Source organism: Phyllostomus hastatus, unplaced genomic scaffold, assembly GCF_019186645.2.
Source record: "Phyllostomus hastatus isolate PE091 unplaced genomic scaffold, TTU_PhHast_1.1 phas_scaffold_585, whole genome shotgun sequence".
Taxonomy (NCBI): domain Eukaryota; kingdom Metazoa; phylum Chordata; class Mammalia; order Chiroptera; family Phyllostomidae; genus Phyllostomus; species Phyllostomus hastatus.
This window is the reverse complement of record NW_025334037.1, coordinates 6,816,726-6,829,158: the sequence shown is the minus strand read 5'-3', so window position 1 is coordinate 6,829,158 and position 12,433 is coordinate 6,816,726. Positions and strand designations below refer to the sequence as shown.

The 12,433-nt window shown below is 42.9% G+C and overlaps 1 protein-coding gene across 5 annotated transcripts in view; it reads left to right on the top strand.

Moving 5' to 3' along the window:
* SOX6 (SRY-box transcription factor 6) overlaps positions 1-12,216 on the top strand; it is a 607,033-nt gene extending 594,817 nt beyond the window's left edge. For all 5 annotated transcript variants that reach the window (XM_045825240.1, XM_045825238.1, XM_045825237.1 and 2 more), the window contains one exon: positions 5,525-12,216. In XM_045825240.1, coding sequence (XP_045681196.1) covers positions 5,525-5,828 — 304 coding nt within the window. In that variant the 3' untranslated portion in view covers positions 5,829-12,216. The remainder of the gene's footprint in view (positions 1-5,524) is intronic.
* The last annotated feature ends 217 nt before the right edge of the window (positions 12,217-12,433 follow it).

The window sequence follows — 12,433 nt, the reverse complement described above, 5'->3', positions numbered from 1 at the left end:
CTCTGCCATATATGTAGTCTCATTACTTGTTTTCTTTTCTATGATAAGTTAGCCAGCTTTTTTCATTTGTTTTTCCTCTCACTCACTAGTTTGTTCACTCATTCATTCATTCAGTCAGTCAGTCATTCCACATATTCAGTAGATTTTTATTGGGCACTCCTGTGTTCCTGGCTTTGTCTAAGATCTGGGGCTATGTTAGTGAAAAATTCCCATCCTCATGAAGCTTATATTCTAGTGGGAGAAGTCAGGCAATCAACAAGTGAATAAATAAATATTCAATAGTAATTAGAACAAGGTAAAGTAGGAATGAGGGTAGGGAGTTTCAGAGGATGGAGTGTAATTTTAGAAAGAGCAGCTATAGAAAACCTCACTGAGCAGATAAAACTTAAACAAAGACTGAGGAGGTTGAGGGAGCAAGCCATGCAGTTATCTGAGAGAAGAACTGGGTGGAGAGAACAGCAATCGTGAAGGTCTTGAGGAAAGATTGGGATTGGCTTATTTAGAAATTATGAGACCAGAGTGATAGGACAGAAATGAGGAGGTGAGAAGAGTATACCTGTTGCTCTTCAGAGAGGTAAGAGGGGCCCAAACTGTGAAAGGACTTTTTGCCCATCGTGAAGATACTTAATTTGACTCTGAGTGAGATGGAAAGGCACTGAAGGGTTATAAACGCTGGAGAACTGTGATCTGACTCAGCTTTCAAAATGATCACTCCATCTCCTATGTTTAGTATTGTCTGAAGGAGCCATGGCCTGAAATGGCCAGGTTCTTATAACAAACCAGATTAGACTTGATGGTGGCTTGGGCCAGGTTTGTAGGGGTGGAGATGGCAAGAAGCAGAGAGATTCTGGATATTTTACTGAGAGTGGACCAATAAGATTTGCTGATGAGTTGGATATAAGGTTTGAGAGAAATATACCAAAGATTGTCCCAAGCAACCAGTAGGCTGAAGTAATCATTCACCAAGATCACAAAGGCCACTAAAGGAGCAGATACAAAGGAGAATGATCAGGAGTTCAATCTTGCAGCTGTAAGACTGAGATGGCATTTGGATATCCAAATCAAACAAGTTTTATATATGAGTCTGGGATTTAGGAATGTAGTACTTACTGTAGATGTATTTGAGAGTTGTCAGTACACAGATAATATTTAAAACTACAGAATTGGACAAGATCACCAAAGAAATTAATTTAGATAGAGAAGAGGTGAAAAGACTGAGTCCTTGGGTACTTCAGCATTTAGATGTCAGGGAGAGGAGGAGGAGGCAGCAAAGTGACTTAGAGCAGCTAACGAGATAGGGAGAAGACTAGGAGAGTGTGGTATCTTGGAAGACAAGTGAACGAAGTATTTCAGTAAGGAGAAAAGTGATCTACTATATCAAATGCAGCTCATGACATAGGTCAAGTAAGGTGAGGGCCAAGAATGGACTTCTGAATTTAACAATGTGATCGTTGGTGTGTGACCTTTCCAAGCTCTGTCTCAGTGAAGTGTTGGGAGTGATTAAAGTTGGTTTAAGAAAGACTTGACTAGAAGAAATGGAAAGAGTGATTATGTGCAATCTTTCAAAGACTCTTGCTTTGAAGGAGATTAGAGAAATAGAGTAGTAGCAGGAAGGGGGGTGTGAGTCAAGAAAGAATGTTAGTTGTTTTTTTCATTTTAAAGCAGGACAGATTAGGGCATGTTTATTTGCTGCTAGGAATGATCCAGGAAAGAAGAAAAATTGATAATGCAGATGGGAGAGAGAGTTGCTGCAAAGAGGTCCTCAGTAAGCAAGAGCAGACAGATTCAGTGCACAAGCAGAGGGGTTGGTCCTACACTGGAATATCAATTGATTCGAAATACAGGAAGGCAGGTAGAGAATTAGGAGTACAGACAAAGGTGGCAGATAAATGTGATGGTGGGAGCTTGTGAAAAGTGTCTTCTGGCCCTGGCCAGGTGGCTCAGCTGGTTGGGGTGTCATCCCATACACCAAAAAATTGTTGTGGGTTCAATCCCCAGTCGGGGCATGTACAGAGGTGGGGTGGGGGGCAACCATTTGATGTTCTCTCTCACATCAACATTATCAATGTTTCTCTCTCTCTCTCTCCCCACCCCGCAATCCCTCTCTCTCCAAAATCAATAAACATGTCCTCAGGTAAGAATGAAAAAAAAAGTTTCTTCTGAGTACTTCTAATTTCTCCATGAAATGGGAAGCTAAGTCATCAACTGAGAGTGAGGATGGGGGAGGAGAAGTTGAGAAGGTATGAAACAATTATCTAGCAGAGTAGAAGAAGGAGTGGTCAAGGGAAGAGTGCAGTGTGATGGCTGAACAGCTCCAGAGGTCAATTTCAAGTTCATACTCATAAACTTATAGAGACTTGTAAGCATGGCATTGTGCTTTATGCACTCAAATTCCGCTGTGTGGGAGTCGTCGCGGAGTAGGTGGAGAGTTAAGAGTTTTGCCACGTAAGAGTGTAGAGAGTACCTGTGAGAGAGTGATTAACTACAGAATTTATACTGAGTAAAGAGTAAGTGAGGACACGGGGAAGGAGAGGAACAGTGAAAGTTGGTTAAAGGATTAAGGAATTTAGATCCATGGTGGGGGCAAGTGGGAGAACTGCTGAACTGCGGATTAGAGGCCAAAAACTAGAACGATGTGGTGGTCAGAGTAGGATGTTTGAAATTGAGATTAAGGAGAGGTTGCAGTTGGAAATGCCAGGGTCAGCTGCATGACAAGAAAGTGAACAATTGATACGGAGAGGGGCCCAGACCTTCACAGTGGAAAGTAGGTGAGAGACTGAGATAGCAAGGCGTCGGAACGATCACCTATGTGGATAGTGAGTCATCAAGAATTAGGCTGGAGTGACGTTGGAGAGAGAGTAGCGGTGAGCCAGGAGCTAACATCTCTAAGGAATGAGGGTCATGGCCAGGCAGGAAGTAGGTACGTTCGTAGGTGATACAGTCTGGTATCATTCAGCCCCCCGGGCTTTTGAATATCACACATGTCTCACGCAGGAGAGGTGCGTGTATAAGGTGTACGGGTGTTTTGTTTGTCTGTGGTCCATTTTTAGTGTTCCATTACCAACTGAATGTCCAAATACTGTTAAACACATGAAACCCAGTTTTAAAAGGTTTGATTCTGACTTAGCTCGCTAAGTATTTTCTGGTAGTGTGAGCTTGCCTCTCTTGCCCCCGGCTTGATATCCAGGGGAGATCTGTGACCAGGAAGGGCTTGGCTCCTGGCTGTGGTGCATGGGTGGCCTTGGACAAACAACTTAAACTCTCTGAAATGTAACTGGTTACTGCATCCGTAAAAGAGTGGAAATACTATTTATCTCTCAGGCTTATTGTGAAGATTGAACATGATAATGTGAAAGCAACCAAGCCTTGTCCCCAGCACATCATAGGAGTTCAATTCAAATTTTATTTAACAGAGCTAAAATCTAGATACTTTGAGTTAAAATTACTGCAAAAATGACCATCTATTCTTTTTGATTAAAAAATAGTCCTGTGTGAAAATGAAGTGTACTATTTGATAGCTTGTGTGTTGTATGTAGAGTTTATATCATAGATTAGCTCATTCAGTTGAGAAAGCTGTAAAATGGGTTACTACTGCAGCAAAAGAGTTTACACTCATTATGTGATTAAGGCAAAAGTATTTTTATTTTAATTATCCAAATTCAGTAAAATGTTTAATGAGGCATTCATTGCCTTGGGCAGGTTAGCATGAAATTTAATTTGCATTAATTTGCCCAAAACTTAGAAAGCAGAAGTACACTGTGTTTAGAATTTGGCTCTGTGAGAGGAAGGCCACTATTGATAGGATGTTTCTACACATAGCCTGAGATCCCTCTATCACCTTCTCCCTTCAAGCGGTCAAAAAAGTCACCACGAGTATCACAGAGAATGGATCAGCACCAGGTGTGGACAGAGTGATGGAAGTCAGGTCAGATGGCCCAGGTTCATATTCTGGCTCTGCTGGTTATTGAATCCAGGGCCACAGGCCTTACTTTCTTCACCTGAAAAGTGGGCGTAGCCATACCTCACGGGTTTGCCATATTGATTGAATGAGGTGATATGTATGAAAATATTTCATGTAGTATGTTAGGCAAAGGTAGGTGTTCATTCCCATGCCTGCTCGTGAGTGAGAGAGTTGGGTAAAGGTAACATCATCAGGCATCGCATAGAGCAGTTCTAGGCTGTCGTCATCCTTTCTTCTCCCCCGGGATGGAAAATATGCAGGCCTTTTTGAGAAACTATGCTCCTTCAGGACATGTTGAAGAATAGCTGGTAACCACGCTAATTCTTTATCAGTTCAGGGTGTTTTTCTTTCAGACTGAGGTGGATGGGAAGTTTCATTGACAATGTAGAGGGTCAGTGAGAATCATGTGAGTGATGGACTGACCTAAAGCCATCAGTGTTAGGAGATGAGAGGACCTTCCAAGGCTCCCCTTACCCCAACCTTTATAAATATATGGAAACAGAGCTTCAGAAAGGGTAGTTACAATGACACTTTGGAATAAACTTAAACTATAATTATTTTCTGTAAAGACTGAGAACACTTGGTGACCATCGCACCCATGAGAATAGTGTTTCAGTCACAGTTTCTGAGCTAGGTAGCGGGTCTTTAATTCTTTTGACCAGTTATAATGACTCAGGGGAAGTTGGGAGACAGAGAGCCATGTCTTCCTGCAGAGGGAGAGGCGGTCTTCATAAAGGGTCTGGTGAGAGTAATTGAACTGGAGCAGCACTGTGATGGAGTGATCTGTCGTGAGCAGGTCTTGGCCGCCACCGGGACAGCAGGTGGGGCGATCCATGTGTATCATCACTCTGCTGAGAGGCAGAGCTCTCACGCCCTTCCCGCCTGACTCCCCCAGCCCTGACTCCAGCCCAGAGCCTCAGGAATAATGACGTCCAAGATGATCCTTCCTTAACTGGGAAAACAGGAGCTCCTTTGAGGAGCTTCTTCCCTGCCAGTTCTGCCCCAGAAGTAAATAGACACTGCGTGGGCACTAAATACACGCTTGGTTATGTCTGACTCTGGGACCTACCAGATCCTTTCTCATCTTGATCTTTCCTCGGTACAGTTCTCAGACCAAGGTGGAGACACAGCCTCGCTTCACAGCCTCGTTAGAATATGTCTCATGTTACCAGTCTATTTTTTTTCTAATGTTCTGGAGAATCTTTAAAAATGACCTCACATGTAACATTATGGAATTAACTACAACATTCGTTCCAAATGCCAAGTGTTATCCAAGCTTTGCCAAATCTGCAGTGTTATAATAACCCCGCTTTTATGTTGCAAAACCATCAATAAATTGCTCCATGATACTGCATAACTCCCAACCATAGCATCAGGGAGAATTGCAGGACTCCCCCAGGGAGCACCTTTGTCATATTTTGCCATTTGCTTAAAATGTCAAACAGCGCCCCCCGCCCCCACTTTGGAATGTGTAGAGGATGAATCTCAATGCCACCCAGAAGAATATATGTATATAGATATTTCCTCCTGTTTTATTTTATTTTATTTTTTGAATCTATACAGGCAACAGCCTCAGATTCCAATCACCACAGGAACAGGTGTTGTGTATCCCGGTGCTATTACTATGGCAACTACCACACCATCACCTCAGATGACATCTGACTGCTCTAGCACCTCCGCCAGCCCAGAGCCCAGCCTCCCGGTCATCCAGAGCACTTATGGTATGAAGACAGATGGCGGAAGCCTAGCTGGAAATGAAATGATTAATGGAGAGGATGAAATGGAAATGTATGACGACTATGAAGATGATCCCAAATCAGACTATAGCAGTGAAAACGAAGCCCCGGAAGCTGTCAGTGCCAACTGAGGAGTGTTTGTTTGCTGAATTAAAGTACTCTGACATTTCACCGCCCCTTCCCCAACAAAAAGTTCTTAATTAAGAGCCCGCATGCATTTGTGGCTCCACAATTACATCAGCAGAATGGTCTTAATTGTTTTGTAAAGTGTGAGACAGATTAAGTTTTCCCTGATTTTTCATGAACTTGAGTTTTTTGTCGTTATTGTTATTGTTGTTGTTGTTTTTTTAATTTAGGTGAAGACATATTAAATATGAGACACCAGGACTTGAAAACTTATCTCAACCCATAGCTGTCTTACAAGTCTTATATTTTTGTCTTACTTTTTTTTTCTTTTGGATGTTGATAAAGGTTTAAGTTACTGTTTTAGATGGGGTTAAACATTCTCACTCAGGTATGCTGTGCCGGCCTACAGGTTGTGAATGTGTTTTTATTCTGAATTACTTTAGAGAACAACTGAGGATTTCATGTTGTGAAACAGAACAAGTCCACGGCGTGTGCAGCTGCATGTAGAGCATATTTGAAAGGCCTCGGAATTCCGTGTTTCCATGTGTAGAGTTCAACTTTGAATGTGCCAAACGTTCTCATCACTTTTGAATCTTAATATTTTGAAAGTCTTAAAGGAGACACTGCAAAGTCTTAGACAATCTTTGGCATCTTAAAATAAAATAACAAAACATACATTTTTTTCCAGAAAATGGTAAAGTACTCAGGAATCTGGAGACAAGATATTGTAAGGAACGAACAAGGTTGCCACAGTGCACGTACCCAATTGTGTTTGCCTCCTAACGTGCCATCAGCGTGCGGTGCCGGACGGCGTTCGCACACCAGAGCGGTCACCACACCAGACACCGACAAGGTGGTCTTCTCTGCCTGAGACCACCTCTCACTACATCCATTATCCCTTTGCCTTTAACCCTGACATTCAGTCTTAACACATTTTCTCTTAAATAATTTATTCATTCCAGAATGTCAAGGGTCCACTTACTATTTATTTAAAAAAAATTGTTGGTGGCATTAATTTAATAATTTTTGTTTTTCACCATCCTTCCCCAAAGAACCTTTCAGCCCTTTTCACCTCCTTCTCCTGCTAGATACAAAAGATGTACATAGTCATTTTATGTCCCCAGAGCATCTGGAAGCATTTCTGAAACAAGGTACTATTAAATACCGACATTGTTGTTTTTATACACGAATGTGTATCTGACTGCAGGGCTGTGTGTTTGGTTGGATACAGGTGCAGAGTCTTAATCTTCAACAGCTACGCCTCTGAGATTTGCCATGACCTTGAATCTTTGGCCAGAATTTTCCCCTATGTCAGCCCAGCAGCAAGTGGTAGGATCTAGCTTGGTGGCATTTTCCCTGAATGCCACTCAGCAGCAAGGGTCAAAGGTGGCGACTTCTGGGCAGGAGAGTCCCGCAGCCAAACCTAAAGCCCAAGGCTGTGGATCACAGAGGAGGCCACCGTGATGTCGTCATTGGCTAGCACCTTTACACTGAGCTGCCTTGTCCCATCTGGCGCATCTAGGGAGTTCTTTGCAAAATCCCCAGGGTACAAGAAGTCACATGACAGCCTCAAAGAAAAGACAGAGGCAGATAGTCGTGATGCATCTGGAGAATGAGAGAAAACCGTAGGGAAGGAGAAGGAGGGGAAATACATTCCCTAGAGGGGATGTTCCTACTGTTAACTCTGGGGAACAGATTACTCCCGGGGTAGCACACAGTCCCTCCAGCTCACACCCTCTGTCGGTGGCCATGTGGGGGGCAGGCCTCCCTGTGAACAAGATCAATGGCACTTGTCACACAGGGATTTTCTGGGGATGTGCTGATAGGCTGGGAGGCAGCGAGGTCCCCATCTCCTAACCACAGGGAGCTTGGCCGTGCCATTTTGACCTTCCAGAAACCAGAACTGATTGCCTACAGGTGGGCAGGGCAGGCGCTCACCCAGAGTGGTTCAGTGGCGAATGTCAGTGAATGGGACAGTTCACCTCACAGGACAACCCAAATCTGATCACCAGGACATAGGAACGGCCCCATCGTATTTCTTGAGCCATTTTGTCACTTGGAAGAAAATAGTGTACCTTCATATTTATTTAAAGAGTGTTCAAGGCCATATCTAATAGCAACAAATAGGTCTAGGCAAGATATCGCTGGCTGCATCATTATCTGGGAGTGCTCTCTATAAGCTGACTAAGGTACTGATAGGAATGTTTTGTTCTTAATATTGGTTGGGGATTGGAACTTTGTTTTTGTACATTTATTTCAAATGAGGAGGAGGTCCTTTTTATCAAAACATGAGTATTTATTATTATGGTCTTACTGATTTCTTTTGAATATGTGCCCCTCCTCCTGAGTTCATTCTCGTGGTTTCTTCTCACCCTCCTGGACTTCGGCCTTCTCCCTCTCCTACTCCTTTTTTCTTTTGTTGCTTAGGTAGAGTGCTGTACGGCTAGCATTGTATTGTATGTAATTAATTTTGCACAAGGGCAAACATTTAGAATAGCAGGTTAATTTTGTTTGTTTTATGACCATGCCAAAATAATGTTCTGGGCTGGTGGAGAACAAAGGACTGTTCTTTAGGACTGAAACTTGATTTCACTTGTAGTAAAAACAAAACAAAACAAAACAAAAAAAACACACACACTCACAGATGTTGTTTCGTAAGTGTTATAAGCACTGGATATAAATGGTATTTTTTATCACTTCTGACTAATGTGAAACTGTTGTATGAAAAACTACATGAACAAAAGTCATCTGTTTCGACTCGTGTGGGCTTGCCTCACAGTTGCCGGATTTGAGTCATTTTTATGTCTTGTTATTTCATTTATTTATGCAAAATACATGTGTGTATGAACACTTTGTTTTAGCTCCAGCTCTGCCTCAGCACTGGGGTTCAGGTACTTCTAGCCATGTTCTCAAAAATGAAAGGCTGTTCAGGAATGATCTGATTGTAAACGTCCCTTTCACTGGGTCAAACAGTGATGCTGTATTTGAATCTAAATTCTGTGCATAGGCAGTGTATTCTATTTATTAGCCAAGCGTGGCTCTAAATATCTTTGGAAATTAAGAATGACAATCATAGGGATCACTTCATTTTATTTGCAGCGGGGCTTAAACAAAGTTTTTACGACTTTACCATCTCATTTTAGATTTTTCTAATTGTGTAAATGTAACATAGAAATAGAATTTATTTTTGGTTCATGAATGCTTAGTGAGATATAAGTTATGTATTTCCTTTTTGTTCTCTATCGTCTGTGTCAGTCCAGACTAGAAGTTGACACGTCACTGCACCTCGTGGGGACGGTGATGCGCCCGCCACTGGGGAGAGCAGCGCTGCCCCTGGGGCCGGGACCGCAACGCCCTCCCCTCGAGTTCTCGTGCAGTCAGAACCCACTGTCCACAGGCCCAGACTCGGACGTTTTTTCTTAGAGAAAGTCAGTGAATCGAGCACACCACATTCCCAGTACAGCTGGGAGAGAGTCCATTTGCTTTGTGAATCCACACACACTGCATAAGATCATTCTGTGACCATTTAATAGCAAGAAGCATGAATATTGCAATGGAAGCAAAAATCTGCCTCTGAGATTGGCCATTAACAAAAGTCCCACCATGCCAATTAGATTAAAGACTATTAATACACTTCTCTCAATGCTGTTTTATTTCGTAGTATCTTCAAATCAAAGATAAAAATTATCTCTATTTCAGTAAAGAACTTGCAGGATTAGGATTTTTCCATTAGAACAGGGACACTGACAGACAATCTCATCCTAAAAAATGAACCACAAAGAATAGGAAAAAAGGAGTGAAGGAAGGAAGGAAGGAAGGAAAGAAAGAAAGAAAGAAAGAAGAAAAGGGAGAGAAAGTAAGTCAATCTGTGGACAGAACAGCTAGGCAAGCAATCTCTCTATTTCCCTGGCAGACACGAGGCAGCATCTTTTCCAGGAAGGTACGAGAGCTTTGTTGTTTTCATAGCTCAACCTGTTAGGAGCACATCAGTTTGCTTCACTTGGTATTTGATACTCCCCAGCCTTGTCCTCAGGCCTGATTTGATTTGCCAGGGTCCTGACACGGACTCCCAGGCCAAGTTCTAAATTCAGGTGTGGCCTCACAGTGCTATTGAGCTTGTCAAATTCTGGCCTTCCCTGAACATTAGCCCCACTGGGGCCTGGGTGTTTGAAAAGGGTGTGATCACGCTAGGGCTGAAATTAAAGGCTTCTTTCTTTTCCTTATGAAGCCAGGCTGCTTCTTTGGAACACACCCTCCTGAGCCAGGAAGACAGGCACTAGCTGAAAGCAGGAATTGTTTCGAGGAAGTCCACCCACCCCCGTAGGAAGGCAGCCTGGTCACTTGAACACCACAGCGGAGGCTGCTTATCTCAGTTTACTAATTTTGCAAAGAGGTGACCTCTACCTACTCATTAGGGAAAGCAAAAAGAATCACTTAGTGGTTTTAAATCATATGAGAAGTCTTGTACCAAGTGCCAACAACTGCAAACAATGCAGCTAGAGGAATGTATTGGAATTATTACTGGGTCTTCCTTGGTTATGAGAAAATGACAAAATGGTTGCTGTAACCTTGCCTGGTTTTGTACATGTTTGTCTAAGGACTGAGTTGGCACTTAAGCTCACTTCTCAACGTATAATAATAATAATAATAATATTGTGCGACCTCATTTGTCCTTTTACAGAAGCACTTGCATCATTTCTTTAAGTCACCTGTCCCCCACATGTTTTCTTCCTTAATAAACAACTTCTCTCTGTTACTCCTGCCGATTATGTTCTCTTTCCGATGCCCTATGCTATCCAGTGTAACCCTCTGCTGAGATCATCGAAAACAGTGATATGCAAACACACGTTTCGTTTTCATCCCAATCCCATCTTTTCCTTTGGGGACAGATTGCTTTCCTGAAGCTCATGAACAAGGATTCAAAATGCCGGCATCTTGGGGGTGGGGCTCGAGATGGGTGGGGGAGGGGCAGGCAGGTGACAGCGCAGATACCCGTGTCATTGGTGTTCGTGGCACTCTGAAAGCTCGAAGGCAACTCAGTGACATGTCCTGCTCAGTAGTTTCTTATTCCTGAAGAACCACGAACATAAAGTGAGGTCTCAGTGCTGGTGCTCTTGGAGTACGGGGAATGTGCAAATATTTAACTGTTTTGTGTGCTGCACATTGCAGGTCTGCTCCTGTGCATTCTCCGTTTGTCCGCCTTTGTCATACGTGTTTTCGCTTTTTTTGAAAGTGCAGTCTTTATTGTACCCTTCTCCAGCTTGTAGCGAGTTAGAATGCTTAGCATTTATGTTCATGCATTATTGTATTTGCCATGTAAAATTTTTATTACCTTAGACAAGCTTATAAGCTGTTACTACATAACTTATCTTACTGTAACTCTTTTATTTCCCGACATTGTAATTTGTGATGTATATTGTGAGATTGTATTCTATGTTAATTTAATCAGCACAATTCACTGACATGCTGGACTGACATGCTGGCTGCTGTTTCAAAGTGTAAAGTTTGTGTAGGGCTGTTGGGACAACTGCGACTCGGTTGTCGAGGTACTGTGCTTTGGCTCCTCCAGCAGCACTGCGGGTGTGGCCCCTGCGACGCCGAGGGCATTGAATGCGCCCTCGAGCAAATCTTACTGCAGATTTCCTTTGTAGAAATTCTATGTATAGTGCAGGTACCTATTTGGCCCATGGCTGGTAACTATTTGGGCAATTAGAAAAACAAAAACCATAAAAACTAGTGTCTATTGCTGCTTTGAATATGTTTGAAAGTCTGAAAATGTAAATAGTTTATCAAAAAAAATCTTGTACAGTCCAGTGTAAAGTTTTTAAATGACCTTAAGGGTTGCCATCACATCTTTCTCACACTCTCCTCTTGTAATGGAAAAAAAAAAGTTCGCTAAGGGTTAAAGAAGTGGGGAAAGCAAAGAATCTCTTCAAATTTAAAGGAATGAATCATTGTTCTTAGCTTTGTCACATACGCCAACTTCTTGGATTTCGTTGTGCAGTATTGACGTGAGACAAAACTCAGCATTGAATACTCTTTCAGTGGTACATTTCAAGGCTCCTCACCCCTCCCCCCACCTCATAATTAAGGGAAAAGACAAGATTGAAAGACACACTGTCTTTATCTGTCTTGGTGTATGTTGGCACCTTAGCTACTTTTTTTTTCCTTTTTGCACAAGGTGCTTTCCTGATATGTCAAACATGCCATCTTCGGGTGATAATGTGTATGCCATGACGGGGCCGAGGCCCCTCAGGGGAGTGTCTATAAGAACTGCCTATTTATGCTCATTTACCTCAAGACTGTCCTCTCTACCCTTAATCTAGTTGTCATCACTCCATCTTTTGTACTGCTGTTGACACTTACAAATTAAAGATAAATTTTGTTTTATGACCTCTGTGTCTGGCCTTGTCTGTGCCCTGCAGACCGTTCCCACCCTGGAGCACAGCAGGCCTGAGGCTTGGGCCCCCCACCGCCCAGCTCGCTGCTGGAGCCTGCTGGGTTCTGCTGCTCCCTGCCCTCGCTGGCCTGGCTGGGAGACAGGCCTCGCTCCGGGAGCCTCTGGCCCCTTAGCCTGGATAGCCTTGCCTGCTTTTTTCACTGTGGAACA